The sequence below is a fragment of the Crocodylus porosus genome, unplaced genomic scaffold (assembly GCF_001723895.1).
Source record: "Crocodylus porosus isolate Cpor-Errol unplaced genomic scaffold, CroPor_comp1, whole genome shotgun sequence".
Classification (NCBI taxonomy): Eukaryota; Metazoa; Chordata; order Crocodylia; family Crocodylidae; genus Crocodylus; species Crocodylus porosus.
The window spans coordinates 69,195,620-69,211,516 of NW_017728943.1; the positions used below are offsets into that span (position 1 = coordinate 69,195,620).

At 42.4% G+C, this 15,897-nt stretch overlaps 2 protein-coding genes across 3 annotated transcripts in view; both read left to right on the forward strand.

Moving 5' to 3' along the window:
• Positions 1 to 492, forward strand: part of LOC109319066 (protein FAM177A1-like) — a 4,439-nt gene extending 3,947 nt beyond the window's left edge. The window contains exon 4 of the mRNA XM_019548579.1: positions 333 to 492. Within this exon, the coding sequence (XP_019404124.1) occupies positions 333 to 492 (160 nt within the window). The remainder of the gene's footprint in view (positions 1 to 332) is intronic.
• Positions 493 to 2,574: 2,082 nt separating this feature from the next.
• On the forward strand, positions 2,575 to 15,670 carry LOC109319756 (protein FAM177B-like). Of its 2 annotated transcripts, XM_019549521.1 has the most exons (6): positions 2,575 to 2,898; positions 3,728 to 3,786; positions 5,686 to 5,841; positions 6,439 to 6,505; positions 12,358 to 12,455; positions 14,728 to 15,670. In XM_019549521.1, exons 3-6 carry the CDS (start codon positions 5,782 to 5,784, stop codon positions 15,010 to 15,012), a joined length of 510 nt encoding a protein of 169 aa, XP_019405066.1. In that variant the 5' UTR covers positions 2,575 to 2,898; positions 3,728 to 3,786; positions 5,686 to 5,781; the 3' UTR covers positions 15,013 to 15,670. The 2 variants fall into 2 exon arrangements, with proteins under 2 accessions (XP_019405066.1, XP_019405065.1); XM_019549520.1 differs by lacking the exon at positions 3,728 to 3,786.
• Positions 15,671 to 15,897: the final 227 nt, after the last annotated feature.

The window sequence follows — 15,897 nt, forward strand, 5'->3', positions numbered from 1 at the left end:
AGCATTCTTTCCTGACCATGATGATCTGCTCAGGTCCCTTCCAACCCTATCAACTATGAAACTCTGCTGCTGTTGGGCTGGAGGATATCTGTGGTGAGACCAAATGGTTTTCTCCTGTACCTATGGCATCAGAAGCTTCACAGTTAATATAACTCTTATTAATACTTATTCCTTACATTTAAACTCTCCATAAAAACTTGCAGTGCCAAGGAAAATGTCAATGGGAGGCACTGAGACTTCAAGAGAATGGGATGAGAAATTTAAGAAATACAATGTTCAAGATGGTTGTTTGGCCAGTAAGAGCTCTGTATGCAAGTCATCATCACTTCCAGAGTAGATTCTGATTTCATCCAGCCTTCTATGCCCATCATCATCATTTGTCAGCAACCTGTGGCATTTGAAGGACTTGTATCGTTTTTCCATGTAGACAAGCTTATTTTTGCTATCAAAACCTTCAAGGGCTCCAACTTAAAACTTGAAGCAAGAATTTAATATAGTGTCCATCTTTAAGAAAGGGAAGAAGTAGGATCTAGGGCAGTGGTTCTCAAACTTTTATTCGCAGGCCGCTTGAAAATTGCTAAGGGTCTCGGTGGGCCACCTAATAAGCTTCTTTTTGTTCTACAAATCAAAGCACACATCTCATTTTAATATCAGTAGTCTTACCTTTCTAATCCAATGGATGTGCCTGTTTCTTTGAGCAAAGGTTTTGGAAGTCGGGTGTAATGTTTATCAGCTTTAGCCTTAGGTCACCTTTCTGCGGACCACCTGAATGGACCAGTGGTGCTCCACAGACCAGTTTGAGAACCTCTGATCTAGGAAATTAAAGACCTATCAGTCTGACCTCAATACCTGGGACAATAAGCAGGTCTTTAAGGAATCTATCATGAAGCACCTAAAAGAAAACAAGGTAATTGGGAACAGCTAGCCTACATTCATCAAGAGCATGTCATGCCTGACCAACCTAATTACTTTCTACGATGAGGTGAAAGGCTCTAGGGGTAGGGAGGGGGAGAGTAGTGAATACAATATACCTTTAGTAAGGTTTTTCACACCATCTCCCCTAACATTCTCATTGACAAGCTAAGGAAATAAAGACTAGATAAAAGTACTGTAAGGTGGATCTATAATTGGTTAGATCATTGTGTTCAATGACTAGTCATCAATGGCTCAATGTCTCATTGGGAACAGGTATAAGTGGGGTTCCCTAGGGGTCTCTCCTTATTTAATATCTTCATTAATGATGATGGGCCCAGGTGCACACTTAGCAAAATTTTGGATGAAACTATGTTGGGTGGAGTTGATACTCTGGAGGGTAGGGTTAGGATCCAGAATGACCTGGATAGACTGGAACAACTATCCACAGTCAAACAGATGAGATTCAACAAGTTGCAAAGTCCTGTACCTGGGACAGAATAACTGCATACACAAATACAGACTGGGGAGTGCCTGGCTAGGCTGCAGCACTGCAGAGAAGGACCTGTGGGGTCACGATGGACCATAAGCTGAATCTGAGCCATTGGTGTGCTCTTATTGCCAAAAAGGCCTTGTGCTTGGTTGTATTAGCAGGAGTGATGCCTATAAATCAAAGGAAGTGATTGTTCTTCTCTCCAGCACTAGTAAGGCCTCATCTGGTCTCCTGTGCCTAGTTTTGGGCCCCACACCTCAAGAAGGATGTGGACAGACTGGAAAAAGTCCAACAGAGAACAAAAAAATGATTAGGGGTCTGGGAGGCAAATTTATGAGGAAAGGGTGGAAGAACTGGGTTTAGTCTGGAGAAGAGAGGATTGAGGTGGGATTTGGTAACAATCTTGAAATATCTGAAGAGTGTTTATACAGAGGATGGAGATGGGCTTTTCTTTGTGATGGCAGGGTACAGGACTAGGAGCAATGTCCTCAACTTGCAGTAGAGGAAATTTAGATTGGATATCGAGAGGAACTTTTGGACTGTGAGGATGGCCAAGCATTGGAACAAGCTACCTAGAAGAGTTATGTAATCTCCATCCCTGGAAGTTTTCAAGGGCAAGTTGGGATAGACACTTAGCTGGGATGGTTTTGTGAAGGATAATCCTGTCTTGAGGAAGGGGCTGGACAAGATGACCTTGTGAGAGCCCTCCTAGCCTAACTTCCCTATGATTCTAATATCTGTAACCTGGTATTTTAAACGGTATTCATTAACAAATTGCATTTATCAAATAACAGATTGAACTTTTAAAAATTCATACAATCCCTTAAACTGTTGCTTGTTCTATTTTTCCAATTAAATTAAATAATTAAACAGTTGGAGCTATCTGTTACAATGTCACCTTTCCTATGGTAATTATTTAGCCATTATTTATGTGCTGTTCTTTCTCTAAATTGCCAGGAGGTGGCAGCATTTGTATTCATTCATGGTGTTTGGCTCCCTCACTTTGCTAGAAAGAGTAAATATTAGCCCTGTAACTTTGCAAAGCCTGAGATGGCTTGATAGCAATGCATAGTACAGAAAGCAGAATACTGAAGCATTACTTCAAGAAGTGAAAACTGCTTTAAAAATGGCCAGTTTTTACAGGTATATCCCCGAAGAGTATTGCCTAATGTGACCTTGCCCATTCCTTTTGCCACCCCACCTGGTCACTACTTACTTATCTTTTGCTGGATACACAAATAAAAAGGTCCTGCCTACAATTCAAACACAGCCAGTCCTTTCAGACAAGCACATCCTGCCCTTCCTGCTTTGCTGCAGACTGGGCAATGGTACGGGACAGTGGTGTAAGGCAGTGGTGATTTTTTTCAGTACATTGGTTTCTCACAGGATCATTAGTGTCCTGTATCTAGTTTTTGTTTCCTATCTAGTACAAAAGCTATTTTCAGGACAAGTAATTTCTTTATGTGATGGAAGACACCAAAGAGATTATACAGGTGAGTTTGCTTTTGATTTGTTATTGCCTGACATTTCACTCATTTATGTCCTTTTGTAAACTATTTATTTGAACCTATTAGCTTCTTAAAGTGTTTTAGTGTTAAAACTCAAACTTAGGGACAATCATTTGAACTAATGTACAGTATTATCCATTGATAAGTTTGGAATAACTATCTCATAGCATTGTTTGTTTATTGTTGATTGGTCTAGATTGATTGAATACAACAGGAAAGAGAACAGTAGCTGGCAGAATATAAAACTAACTTTTCTTACTTAACATAGGAGATGTGTCTTTTGAAGAATCCCATATACAGACGGAAGAAATAGAAATTAAATAAAAATTAAATATTGTATCTTTGACTAAGAGAATGCATTTTAGAAGAACTTCTTAAACTAAGAAGAACTTGTCACATATTTGATATTTATCAGTAACCTTGACTTGGATTTGGTATAGACCTGTTTTAGAAATTATGAAATATTAATTTTCTTAAATGCACATGTTAGTTTGCTGGGGTAAGAACTACTGACTAAATCTGAATGGCCCAGAATTAGAACAATTAAAGAGAAAACTAATAAAAATGGGCAAAACATGCCAGCACTGGAAAAGCTAATTAGGACCCCTTGTCTGTATCAAGTGTCTGTTTTTCAGAGTGGGGACCTCAGACCCAAATGTGCACAACTGTTGGTGTTCTCTTGGGAGCCATATAAATATTACTATTTGAAAAACAGCATGCTGCAGAGTATTCACTTAGCATCTTGCAAGATCAGAGTCTGAGATCTGTCTGTTGCAGGATTTATTTCTTTTGAATCTTGTTTTTTGTTCTGAAGTTTTTCAGGTTTCACTGCATACTCTGGCCTAATGCCTGAAAAACTATAGGTGTTCAAAGGTCAGTAGAAGACCTCTTGATGACACCAGCAGTCATACTTGTTCAAGAGTTGGAAGTCTGGTAGTGCCCCCAGATAAGTTTTGGTAGCTCCTATAATGTCTGGACTTGATTCTTGTCTCTTATTTCCCAAAAAAGAAATATTCAGGACTCCTTTCAACTTTTGAGGACAGAAATGAGATCTCCACTGAGGCGCAGCCCTTACATTCCAAAGACTGAGAGCTAGATGGGAAGCTGAAACCACTATTTAAGATACCCTGGGTGCATCTACAGTAGATACTAAATGCACAGGAGACTAATTCTACTGTGCATTAGCGTATCACAGGAAAAGCCATGCTGTTGTGCTAATTCACCGTAGAAACAGACTGCCGGGCATTAGCATCACTAAAAAGGCATGTGCCAATGCTACTACTTAGTAGAGCCGTGTGAGGCTTTGGACAGAGCTTTGGATGCAGAGAAGCTTTGGGCACTTGGGACCCAAAGCAGCACATCCGGGTCCAAGCGCTGCCTCGTTTGGCTTCCCGAAGCGCTTCGGAGCCACCTCGGAGATCCAGCCATAGCGGAAACAATAAAATATCTATAACTTTGTTGTTTTTTATCTGATTTGGATGAATTTTTCAGGGGTGGTATACTATGCAGAGAGCATAAAACCTGCCAAGTTTCAAGATGATCAGTCCTGGGGCTTGGGAGGAATGGCACCCCAAATTCTTGAAAGCAAAACTCCCGTCACATCTATGTGTTACAACACAGAGGGTCAAAATTGCAGGGCTGGTAGCTCTTGCTGAGGCCACAAAGCCTGCCAAGTTTCAAGATTGGTGCAGGGGTTTGGAGGGCACTGCCCCTCAATCTGGGGACAAGCAAAACTGGTACCATGGCTGCTTGTGGGACTGTCTTGGCGTGGGGAGGGAAGACACTCCTGCAGATTTGGCTGCTAAACTGCTGTGTTTCCAGTTACCAATCAATCAATCATGATTCAGTCAGGGACTCAGGGACCAGCTCAATATACAGGCCCTAGCTACTACATAACAACTTAACAAGCATCAATTAGCACCTACAAAACCAGGCTGAGAGTAAAGAATCAATGCAGACAATCAACTGCCCCAAGACAGAAGCAGTCTTGGCACGAGTTTTGTCTGTCAGCAGCCAGAGGCACAGGGCCCCAGAACCCCCCTGCACCAATCTCCTCGGCCACTGGCAGGCATCACAGCAGGGGCTACCATCCCTGCAGCTGTCACCCCGTTGCACCTTAGCATATGCAGTGTCATCCATGGCACCGGTTTGGCTTCTCCACAGCTTGAGGGGCAGTTCCCTCTGGACCCCTGCACCAATCTTCTTGAAACTTGGCAGGCTTTGTGGGCTCAGTAAGAGCTACCACACCTGCAGTTTTGACCCCCATGTAGTGTAACACACAGCCGTGACAGGAGTTAAGCTTTCAAGAATTTGGGGTACAGTTCCCCCCAAAGCCCTGCACCGATCCTCTTGAAACTTGGTAGATTTCATGTTCTCAGCAGAGCTACTATCCCTGCAAGTTTCATCCAAATTGGACAAAAAACAACAAAGTTACAGATATTTCATTGATTCCCCATTATACCCTATGGCCGGATCTCCAAGGCAGCTCCAAAGCATAGGATTCGCTTTGGCCAGATTGAGGCGGAAACCCAGTCTGGAGCTCTGCATCAGATCACTTCCATCCGAAGCAGCCAGATCCGAAGCCAGATTGGATCGCTGCTGACTTGCACAGGCCTACTGCACAGTAGCACCAGTTATACATATTGAGTTGGTACCTGTTTTTACAGGTACTAAACATAAACTACAGAGCATTGATCCACATGTAGACATGCCCCCTGTTGTCCTCTAACTAGACTAAGATCACCTTTCTGGTGGGGCTCTTCTGATGAGCAGGGGGAAGACAGCATCTCCCAGCACAATGAGAACAATATAGGCAGGGGAGAGAGAAAATCTCCAAGGAGGATCATTTACTTTGCAAATGGTGACACTATGGAAGAGTATAGCACTGAGGAAGAAGAAGAGGAGGAAGAGCATCAAACTCTTGACACAGTGAGTCTGCTTCCTGGCTTGTATTGAAAACTTGTGGGGGGGTCTAGAGAGGAGTACAGCAAGGATGAGCAGTACTTGTAAAGACCTTTGAAGCTATGAAATGCTATATTGTGCTATGTTCTAAGCCGTAACAAGTATCTTGCTATGGAAAAACTCAAAAGTTACTATATTTGGTTCTTATCATGCAAGTATTTAAACTTTTATGAACAACTTTACTCCCCGAAGTCCCATAAAAGATTATTGCAGGTTTACATGTTTGCAAAACTTGATCCTTTACATGTTCTGTTGCACAGCTGTCATCTGTGTTTGCTGTACTAATAACCAGCTTTATAAAGGAGCCTGATGCTTTATAGATTCACAGTTAGGCTACTACTGTAAGTCAATTGGATTTGGTGAGACACAACAGCAGTTTATGTCAAGAGTTTATGTAATAATTAGCTTTCTTCCCTGCATGATGGCAGATCATTTGACACTGCAAGCAGTATCAGCCAAATTAATCTCCAGGGGAATTTCATAGATGAATCTGGCTTTGTAGTTTAATTCAGTCTGTCTAAGATTACTAAGCATTCTTTTTATCTGTTTGTTTTTGCTGTTTAGTCCGAGTTCTCCTGGGGACTGTATCTGTGGTTCTGGGCAGTTCGAATTGCATCAATGTCATTTTTCAGTAAGTTATAATATTTTTGCGTCAGTGGTTGGACTATTAAGCAATAAAAATATGAGGAGATCTTTTCCCCCTTAATTTGATAGTTTCTTGGTAGTATCTCAGGATTATTACCAAGCTTCTGGACAACGTGCAATTTAAAAATGGGTATTTTCTTTCAATGGGCTAGTAACCGCTATATGCATTTGTATATCAGATAACCATTTCCAATGAACTATTTCTTATAACAGCCAAAATGTGGCAGAACACTTAGAGGCAGCCTTGCCACACTCAGTGAAGCAAGAGTCTGAATGCTGTCCCAATGGGTGGCAATCTGGTTATGGAGTTTACAGGGGTTGTATATGTGTGTTGCCAGCACAACTACCAGCAATGTAATGGCATTTATAGTGGTTGAAGAGCCAATTTCCTTGATATCATGGGTAGCCTCAATGACTACTTATTATGGGTCTGAGGACATAAAGATTTTGTCGTTCATTCACCTCTTTAATACTTAGTTTCTCTGTCTTCAGGCCTGGACAGACAACACATCTATACCACTGTAAAAAAGATGTGGATGGATGATGTCAATCCTACATAGGGGTAACTTTGCCCAACCCGGTGTAGAATTCCCCCTAACAGAATCAGGATAAACTATACCGGTGTCACTGTCACCTGTCTGCATCTTATCCTGGGACAAGTGCTTTCTCAAGGCAAACAGGCTCTTACCAGTTCCCTGGCCAGCTCTTGTTGAGGTATTATAATAGTGTCTATGCATGCTAATACTCCATGAGTTGGGACTTAACGCAATTCACAATTTCACAGATTTTGCGGAAATTGTGAAATTGGGCTATGTCCGTAAAATCTGCAAAGGAAAAAAAAACTTATTAAAAATAAAATGCTGGCTCCCCAGTGGAGGGGGTAGGGGCTGTCAGTGCAATGGGGAGCAGCCAAGGTGGTGGCTGCCTCTGCTTCTCACTGCTGATTGGCTGAAAGGGCTGCCTGTTGAGTGGCCTCGCCCCATCCGCCAATCAGCAGTGATAAGTGAGGTGCACAATGGACAGCCCTCTCAACCAATCAGAGGTGGGGGGCAGGGCTGTATGACGGACATCCTTCTCAACCAATCAGGAGTGAGGGACAGGGCCACCAGGGCCCCTCAGTCAGTCAGAGGTGTGGGGGGCTGCCACAATAAGCCCATGAAAATGGTGGCCAGCCCTGCAATCTGCCCATAAAATCATCTTCCTGCCTTGATTTCAGTAGGTCCCTATCCATGTTGACTGTTCGCCTGTCCGCTCTGGACTACAGCGTGATTAGGCTGGTGTATTAAAAACAATGCAAGTTATTTGTTGTCTCTCCAAGCCCACAGCAGTATTTTTAACTAGCTTCCAAAATTATTCCTAGTTCATGCTCTTACAAGTGTGACAGTGTATCAAAAAATGCATCAGAAACTATATTAAAGTTGAGGAGGCAAAGTCAAGAACTCAGAAGTTAGGAAATGCCAGACTTGGGGGTTCTGAAGCAACCTTAGTTCAGTTCTCTTATGTGTATACATTGACAATAGACTTATAATACACTATTGCCTCCTCTCCCCCTGCCTGGACCCCTGCCCCATTCAGTGTGCAGGATAACTGCTCATTCAGAGACAAGACTCTATTCTTTTTTCTTTTTTGTCATTCCATGTGCTGACCTACATCTTTTTCAGAACAAACTGCAGAGGCATAACTGGGCACTTGAGTGCCCTGGGCAGCAGGCTCACACAGGATAGTGTCAGTGGTATGGCAGCCCTGCCAGCAGTGCAGCTGCTGCTGTTTTTGTGTTTACCCCTCTCCCCCCACTGGTGCCCCAGTTGCCCCCCCACTTCATTACGCTACTGCCAAGCAGTGTCCAGTGCAGAATTATTTTCTGTGCTGCTTCATTGAATGTCTAAGTAGTCCACAAACAATAATGGATTTATTTTCACTAATCTGTGTTGGGTGTGCTGATCTGAGGTACAGCGATTAAAGCCAAAATTGCTAACAGTATCAAAAAATGTTAGATGTATAATTACAGATGCCTACAGGGTTTTAAGAGTATGTAGCATTTTATAACACTTATGCATTCAAATCACAGCTCCTATTGACCTCAGTGGCAGCTGTGAATGCAAGCACTTAAACTTGTCAACAATTTTACTCCCAGATGTCTCATCAAGTGCAAAGTTCCTCACACATTTATGCATTTATAGGATTGAGCATTTGATGTATTCCAGAGTTAACATTTCTGCCAGTCAGGCTCCAGGTATGTCCAACTGGGACTCTGAATTTGAGCAACACTGAGGCCACCTGTCAAAACTATTTACATCATTTGGTACCTCATCACAGGAATTCTGCAGCAGAAGCAAGAATGGAATCCTAGAAAATGAGGGTTGGAAGAGACCTCAGGAGGTCATCTAATCCAACCCCCTGCTCAAAGCAGGACCAGCCCCAACTAGATCATTCCCAACTATTCCCAGTCCTGTTCACTAGGTTGTGATTCAATTACCTTTTCTGTGCAATTGTCTCTTGCCTTCCTGCTTCCTTCCTTCTTTCCTTCCAGAACAAATTAAGCTAGATGCTACAGACAAGAGTCTTCTATTGATTAAACAGCTCTAATCCATCCATCCCCCTCTGTCCTATACACTAGACAAAGTATGGATCCAATGGAAAAAACAGTCTGTGATCACAAAAGTAAAGAGTGCATCGTACTACCTATATACAATGCACTCTTAATTCTGGCATATTTCAGCTTTGAAGTGCTTGATTTGCTACTTTAAAATTCTTACAGCTTATGAAAAAAACAGAAACATAATAATCTAAAATCCCACTTGTTCTGAAGTCACAACATCTGGCCCATAGCAGAGGGGATCAGTGGCAAAAAGTGCAGCCTGGCACATCCCTTTTCCTGCACTGCACCATGCTGCCAATCTCCTCTACTGTCTGGAGGTAAGCTCACTTTCTGTTTACCTACCTACCTTCTTGCTGACATTGGTAAGCACCTCCTTGTCCCCCAGCCTCCTTCCTGACTAGAGGGGAGTGGTGGCTCGCAGTGTAGCCAGGGTTCAAGCCCTCAACCTGCAGTTCTAAAAGGTTGAGCTCCACTATCCTATAGTGTTGGTCATTTGGATTTGGATATTTAGATGCGCCATGCAGTCCTCTGTCCCTTGAGCTACCAGAATAAGTAGTACCAGCAGAAGGCTGTCATCACTTCCTGGTTTGGAAGATGGGATGCACATTTTTGTCTGTGGCTTCTCCAGGAATTTACTAGACTGCAACAGGATATTGAGATTATGGAAAGCCTGTACGAAGTGGCTAGTATTTGCTTTGGATTCAGATTCGGCCGATTCAAGGAACAGTGATTCAATTTGGCGATTCAAATCACTGTCCCAAATCGGTGCTGCCGAATCATCCAAATCTCTGAATCACACAGGCCCCATCCCCTGCCCACTCTCCCAGCCTCGCCCGCCCCAGCTCCCCGCTCTTTGAATAAAAAAAGCCCCCACTCACTGGCTGCTACCCAGCAGTGGGTGATCCCCACTTTCCCCTACTGCCCCATACCACATGGGGGGTTCTGCCACGAGCCCCCTGACCCCCACCCACTCTCCCAGACCCATCAATGGCTGCCCTGCCTGGCCCCAGCGTCTGGCTCTTTAAAAAATAAATAAATAAATAAAAGCCCCAACTCACTGGCTCCATCCAGAACGGGGGGTAATCTCCACTGCCCCTCACTGCATGGGGGGGGTCTTTTTTTTTTTTAAGGGTCTGTGAGCTGGGGCCAGTGGGGCAGCCATGGGGGGGGGCTGGGAGAGTGGACAGGGATTAGGGGGCACTCATGGAAACTGGGGGAGCAGGCAGGGGATGGGGCCTGGCAGGGATCCCCTCATGGTCCCGTTCCTCCTCCAGTCTCCCCTCCCCCATCCCCTACTTACCAGCATGGAGTCTGGGTCCAACTCCTTGCTGCAGCAAGCAGGGGCTGCCTGAATCGCTGAAATGCTCCAAATCTTTTCTGAATCAGTTCAGAGAGCTTCAGATTGATTTGGACCTTTTAATTGGCCCCCTGATTCAATTCAGATTCAGAGATTCGGTTACCGAATCAGGCTGAATCTCTCTGAATCGAATCAGCACCTGAAGCTTCGCACAGCCCTATTATGTTATACTGTATTCCATTCCGGCTTCTAAAGGGAAGCATGCTGTATTCATTATAAAAACCTCCTGCACGTATCCCTCCCACCCCTTTTTCCTCTCTGTATCTTTTCCCCTTCTTTTTCTTGTACCTCTGCATTGGACTTCTATATCTGACTGTTGGACTTTTTATCCTCCTCCACCCTTGGACACCAGCAAGGTAACCATTAAAAGTGCAGGATACAAACAGGATACAAGGTAACTATTGAAGGTGCAGGATGCAGGTCCCTTTTTCTCAGTTCCAGGCCCACAGCTGCAGGAAAGAACAGCAGTAGAGAAAGGGCTGTTGAGCACTGGCATGGAGCATGCTCAATTATTCTGAGGGGACAACAGATGCATAGTGTGGTCGAGGCAGAGAAGCATGTTCAGTAAAGACGGAAGCTTGGGAGCTTGTCTGTCATTTTCTGATAAATCATTCAAACTCCTGAAAAGCCTTAACTTGGTCAAAATTGGGCCGGGTTTTGAAACCGGAAAAAGGCCTTTCACTGACACCAAGGTGACTCGCCCATGGAATTTTTAATCCCTGTTCCATCATCAAGGTACTAGAATTTGTCAGTCAAAAAACTGGTTAAAAGCATTTTACAACATAAGCTTAACAGTGTATTTTCCCTATACGCCTGTCCAGAAATGGCAAAAAATTGTTAGGCTTGCCCAAAAAGACTTAGCTTGAGACAGATACTTGACAAGGAAATATTCAGTTTGAACAGTTAAAGCCTGGCAAAGCTTTAAGCAATTAATTTTTTCCTAATGGAAAGAGTTGTGCAGCTTTAAATGTAGAAGTCACAACATGTGGTACCTATACTAAATTACATTAGTTAGTAGGCATGGATAAAGTTATACCCTACTTGGGCTGTAGAATAAACAGTGTTCCAGATCAGAATGATACAACCAAATCAGAAATCAGGGCACAAATAAGGGGAGAATTATTCAAGTGGATCAAAAATTGGCATAGAGACAAAAAACTCATGTATGAAGAAAAGAAAATGGGTTAGAGTGAAGATATGCTGCCAAGAATGATATTGCTGAAACCTGGCATTGGGACAATTTGGCTCTGTTGACTGGTGTTACTGCAGCCAGTTTCCATTAGTCTGCTCCAGGCAGGCCAAAGCTGAGTCAGAGAAGGTGGCACCTGAAAGCAGTCAAATGACTTCATTTTCTTCAAAAATTAACAGCCTCTTAAGCATGACTTATAAAAGTCTCCCTTGCTCTCTTCCTTGGGTAAAGTGAGGAAAACTTTCATAAGTAGGCAAAAAATCAGAAAATCCTGAAAGGAGAAGAAGCTTGTTTGAGATGGTAACAAAGTTAGAATGAATTAGCATGTAAAATATTCCAGACTCAATTGATTTATGCAAAGTGTAGCTGAAACACAGTATGGAACAAACTATTTAAGACAGCAGCTGAAGTGGTACACATCATTTCCAGGAACACTGGCCAGCTCATTGGAAAAAGATTAAAATGGGTGGTTACTAATGAGATTTCTGGAGAGAAGACCAGAATTTCAGCAAGTAAACTTGTTATTCCTGAACTGTTGAAGGCTGCCCTTAGAGATCCCTCCTTTTGATCCTTTATGTTTAAGCATGTTACCATGTATACAACTAATTTTTTCCTCTTGCAAAGTGCTTCTCTGTAAGTCCCTGACTATAATGGTTAGAGCTTTAGTTATTTTTTTTCTCCATGTCTTTTCAGCTTGTGAATTCCTTGGTGGGAAGCTTGCCACACTCTTTGGACTCAATGAACCTAAATATCAGCATGCAATAGATGAATACTATAGGACACAGAGCAAGGTAAATAAAATCTACACTTTGCTTTTAAAAAATGAAAAGCAAAATAATAGCACTTGATCCTGTTTTGTTGTTAACAGTGCAAACAAGACACAAAATGTCATGTGTGTATGTATGAGGGAAAGGGGCCTCAAACCTTTTCATCAGCTCACTTAAGGGTATCCTGGAAGCTTCAGTAGTACTACCAGCTGTCACTAGTACTTCATCAATCCTATAGAAAACTCTGTAATGGCATCAGTACTATGGAATTATTCTGGTTAAACTTTCAGTTTGATAGGTTTTAAATAGTGTTTGTATCTTATATCAGCTCACTTTCTGCAGGACTTTGGAAGGCTTACTCCCCAGGTTGGTGAAGTTGAGCTCCATTACAAAAATCATCTTGATATGGTTCCTGGTGGCAGAAATCTTGACAATTCATTCTAATGTCACTACCTGCCAGCAGATTCAGAGACTGGCACTGGCCTGGGGAAGAAATGTTTGTCCCATCACCTGAGCTAAGGTCAAGGCACTGTGTTGGCAACACCTAAGTCATTGGTTCTCAACCCTGATGGACTTCAGGCACCCCTCAGTACATGTCAGCTCTAGTTTTCACTCCGTTTTTTTACTACAGAAAAATAATAGAGTAATGCTGTTGTAAATAACTCAGGAAAACAATAGCAGGTCAGAATGTTTTAAACTCTATGGATTCCTATTTGAAGAATGAGGGCTTATCTTATAAATTATGTCTGCATACCTAACGGTGCTAACACTACATAGCACCCTTCAGCACCTTTGAAAAGATCTCAAGGCACCCTGAGAATCAGTCTCCTAAGGAGAAAAATATCAAGCAGTGATCTCAGACTAAGTGGATGAAAATCTGAGTTTATGCCACACATAATTGTTGAGGAATCTTATGGGAGTAGGTAGCCCAAAACCTCCTCCAAATGCTTAACAATATAATGTTAATATTTTCCTTTTCTGTCTCCAGACATTTGTAAATCACAAGAGGTATGTAACTCTACTGAAATGTTTCTCTAGGCATTGTTGGGCTGCAGTACAGAAAGGCTGATCCAACTGACTAATGGACTGTAACTCCAACTAGCCTCTTACTGAATTCCCCACAGAACTTGAAATGCAATGACCTGCCCTGCTTTGCTATACTGAGTAACTGATTACTGATTCTGGGATTTATAGCCATTTAACTAAGTTGATGTTGATCAAAGGCATGTCTTAGTGTTTCTTGGGAACTGCTGTGCACAGATGAGCACGCTGATGGAATTTGCATTTAAATATGGTAGAAGCTAAATGATAAGGACACTAATATATTTATTTTTTTGCCATTATGCATTATTGAGTTTATTTGTAAAGATTGGCCCAAGCTGGAGAATGTATTTAAATTGGGATTTAAATCCACAATAAATTAAAAAGTGCTTTTGTATCCAAGTTTTGTTTGGTCCTTTAGACTTCATATCCTCCACAGTCATCAAAACTTGGCATACTTGCTGGAGGCAGTTCTTACCCATTAATGTGTGGTTCTAGTTTGAAGGAGGACTGTGCGCAAATGGCACTGTGAGTTTCCAGTTTGTTCAGTAGTTTTCAGGGTAAACTTGCTCTTTTCAGGTAAATTCTCACCAGCAGGTTCAGCCCGACCAGGGTTCTTTCAGTTTATCACTAGTCCAATTCTGTACTTATGCCATGCCAACCATGTCTATCCTCAAGCTAAGTCCTAAGTAACAACTTTATTTCATCAAATGTTAGCAATCTTGAACAGAATCTGAGGACAGTGAGGTTGCATTAAAAGACTTTGCAATTGCAATGTAAAGGGTGATATGGGACCTCAGCTTACTAGAGGCATAACAGCCAGAGGCTGCATCCCAGGCAGCAGTGTAGGGGTGACTATGGGGGTGGGGCCAGCTGCAGTGGCTGTAGTAGCTGGGCTAGCAGTGGCTGCCATTCATGTACACCTTGCTGGGGTCATTTGACCCCAGTACTCTTTCCTGCCATGGCAGGGGGTCGGACTTGATGATCTGCTCAGGTCCCTTCTGACCCTTGAAACTATGAAGCTATGTATCCCCCTCTCAGAGTTTCTGGGTCTGGTTCCCTAGTGGTTACCCACCAGTCATTACACTACTGCTGCTCACCCTTCTAGGGCTCTGTCCTGCAGAACTTGCACAGTTATAAAGGAGTAAAACTTTTTCACTAAAGCAAATAGATCTGTTTGTAAATTCAGAAGATTTTCTGAGTAAAAGGTGTGATTTGGCCCAGTGATTTTTTTGGTTTAATCTTGCCTCTCCAGGAAAGTGAAGATGATGAAGATGGTGAAGAGATCTTTGAGAAAAATGAAGTGAACTCTCTGAATGAAAAATGCCACCTTGAACTACAGAGCATAGGCTATGGATCAGTTGGACTCAAGGACCCCATGGAGTTTTCTCAAAGAGGCGCTTGTGCAAATGTTAATGAAGCTACAAAACGTGACTATAAAGTCCAAACTCAGTCTCAGTTGCTAAGAAATAATGAAAATATTGCCACTGGGGTCTCTCTTGATATGCCACCTGAAAATGACCAACAGAACATGAATTAATCATTTATAAGCTTTTTGAGATAACACATACATCCTTTTGCCCAGATCAGTGGCATTTCAATCTTCAGAGGGCAACAGGATATATTAAAAAATGCATTATGAGGGAAGAAAAGATCTCAAAGGAAACCTGATGACACTGACCCTTCAGCAAAAGAGGTGCTTGTAGCATCTGCTATTTGGTTCCTTATGTACACTGGCATTTAACTGGAGAACATCATTCAGATGTGTGCACCTTGGACACGGCATTAGTCAGTTATTTCTGAAGGTAGAAAACAACTCAGTGGGACTATATAATGCATTTTGATATACTGATATATAAAGCTACCCACAGAGTTCTAGTCTACTCCGAGTAGCCAAAGATACTTCCTTATTAACCTGAACAGCAAAAGCAACCAAAAATTAAGTCTCTCTGGTTAGGATTATGGGAATGTTACCCTGTTAAGTATTCAATATGGTGGCTGGCTAAGCACTAAGACAGTAATTATTGTTCTCCAAGTCCTCATGGTCTTGATTCTCCATTCTGTTGTACACTGTAATCTTGCACAATATTCACAGCAAGCTAGATTTGTTCTGCAGAGTGATCAAGTTTGTAAAAGGGGATCATGCTTGACAGACATCTACAATAATCCCATGATAAAGACTCATTGCTTGTCCTGAATTGCTGTTCTCTGCACTTTTTGGATCATTTACAGTTTCAGGGATAACAAGAATTTGCTGGGTGGAGGGGTGAAATGAAAGGTGCTTGGCAAGAGGACAGCTTTTTGGAAGGCACTTTAAAAAATAATTTGTGTCTTTGGGTGCTTGTACACCTGATGGGGGTTTGGTTAGGTTTAGTTCTCCCTAAATTTAAATCAGTGGGTTTTTAAAAACTCACTGTTTCCACCA

What these genes read in the sequence shown, in the direction of transcription:
- LOC109319756 (XM_019549520.1), top strand. Translation starts at nt 2,872, where the DNA reads ATGGAAGACACCAAAGAGATTATACAG. An exon ending in ACACCAAAGAGATTATACAG is followed by an intron (nt 2,899 to 5,685) that starts GTGAGTTTGCTT and finishes TCTGATGAGCAG; the next exon opens with GGGGAAGACAGCATCTCCCA. An exon ending in ACTATAGGACACAGAGCAAG is followed by an intron (nt 12,456 to 14,727) that starts GTAAATAAAATC and finishes TTGCCTCTCCAG; the next exon opens with GAAAGTGAAGATGATGAAGA.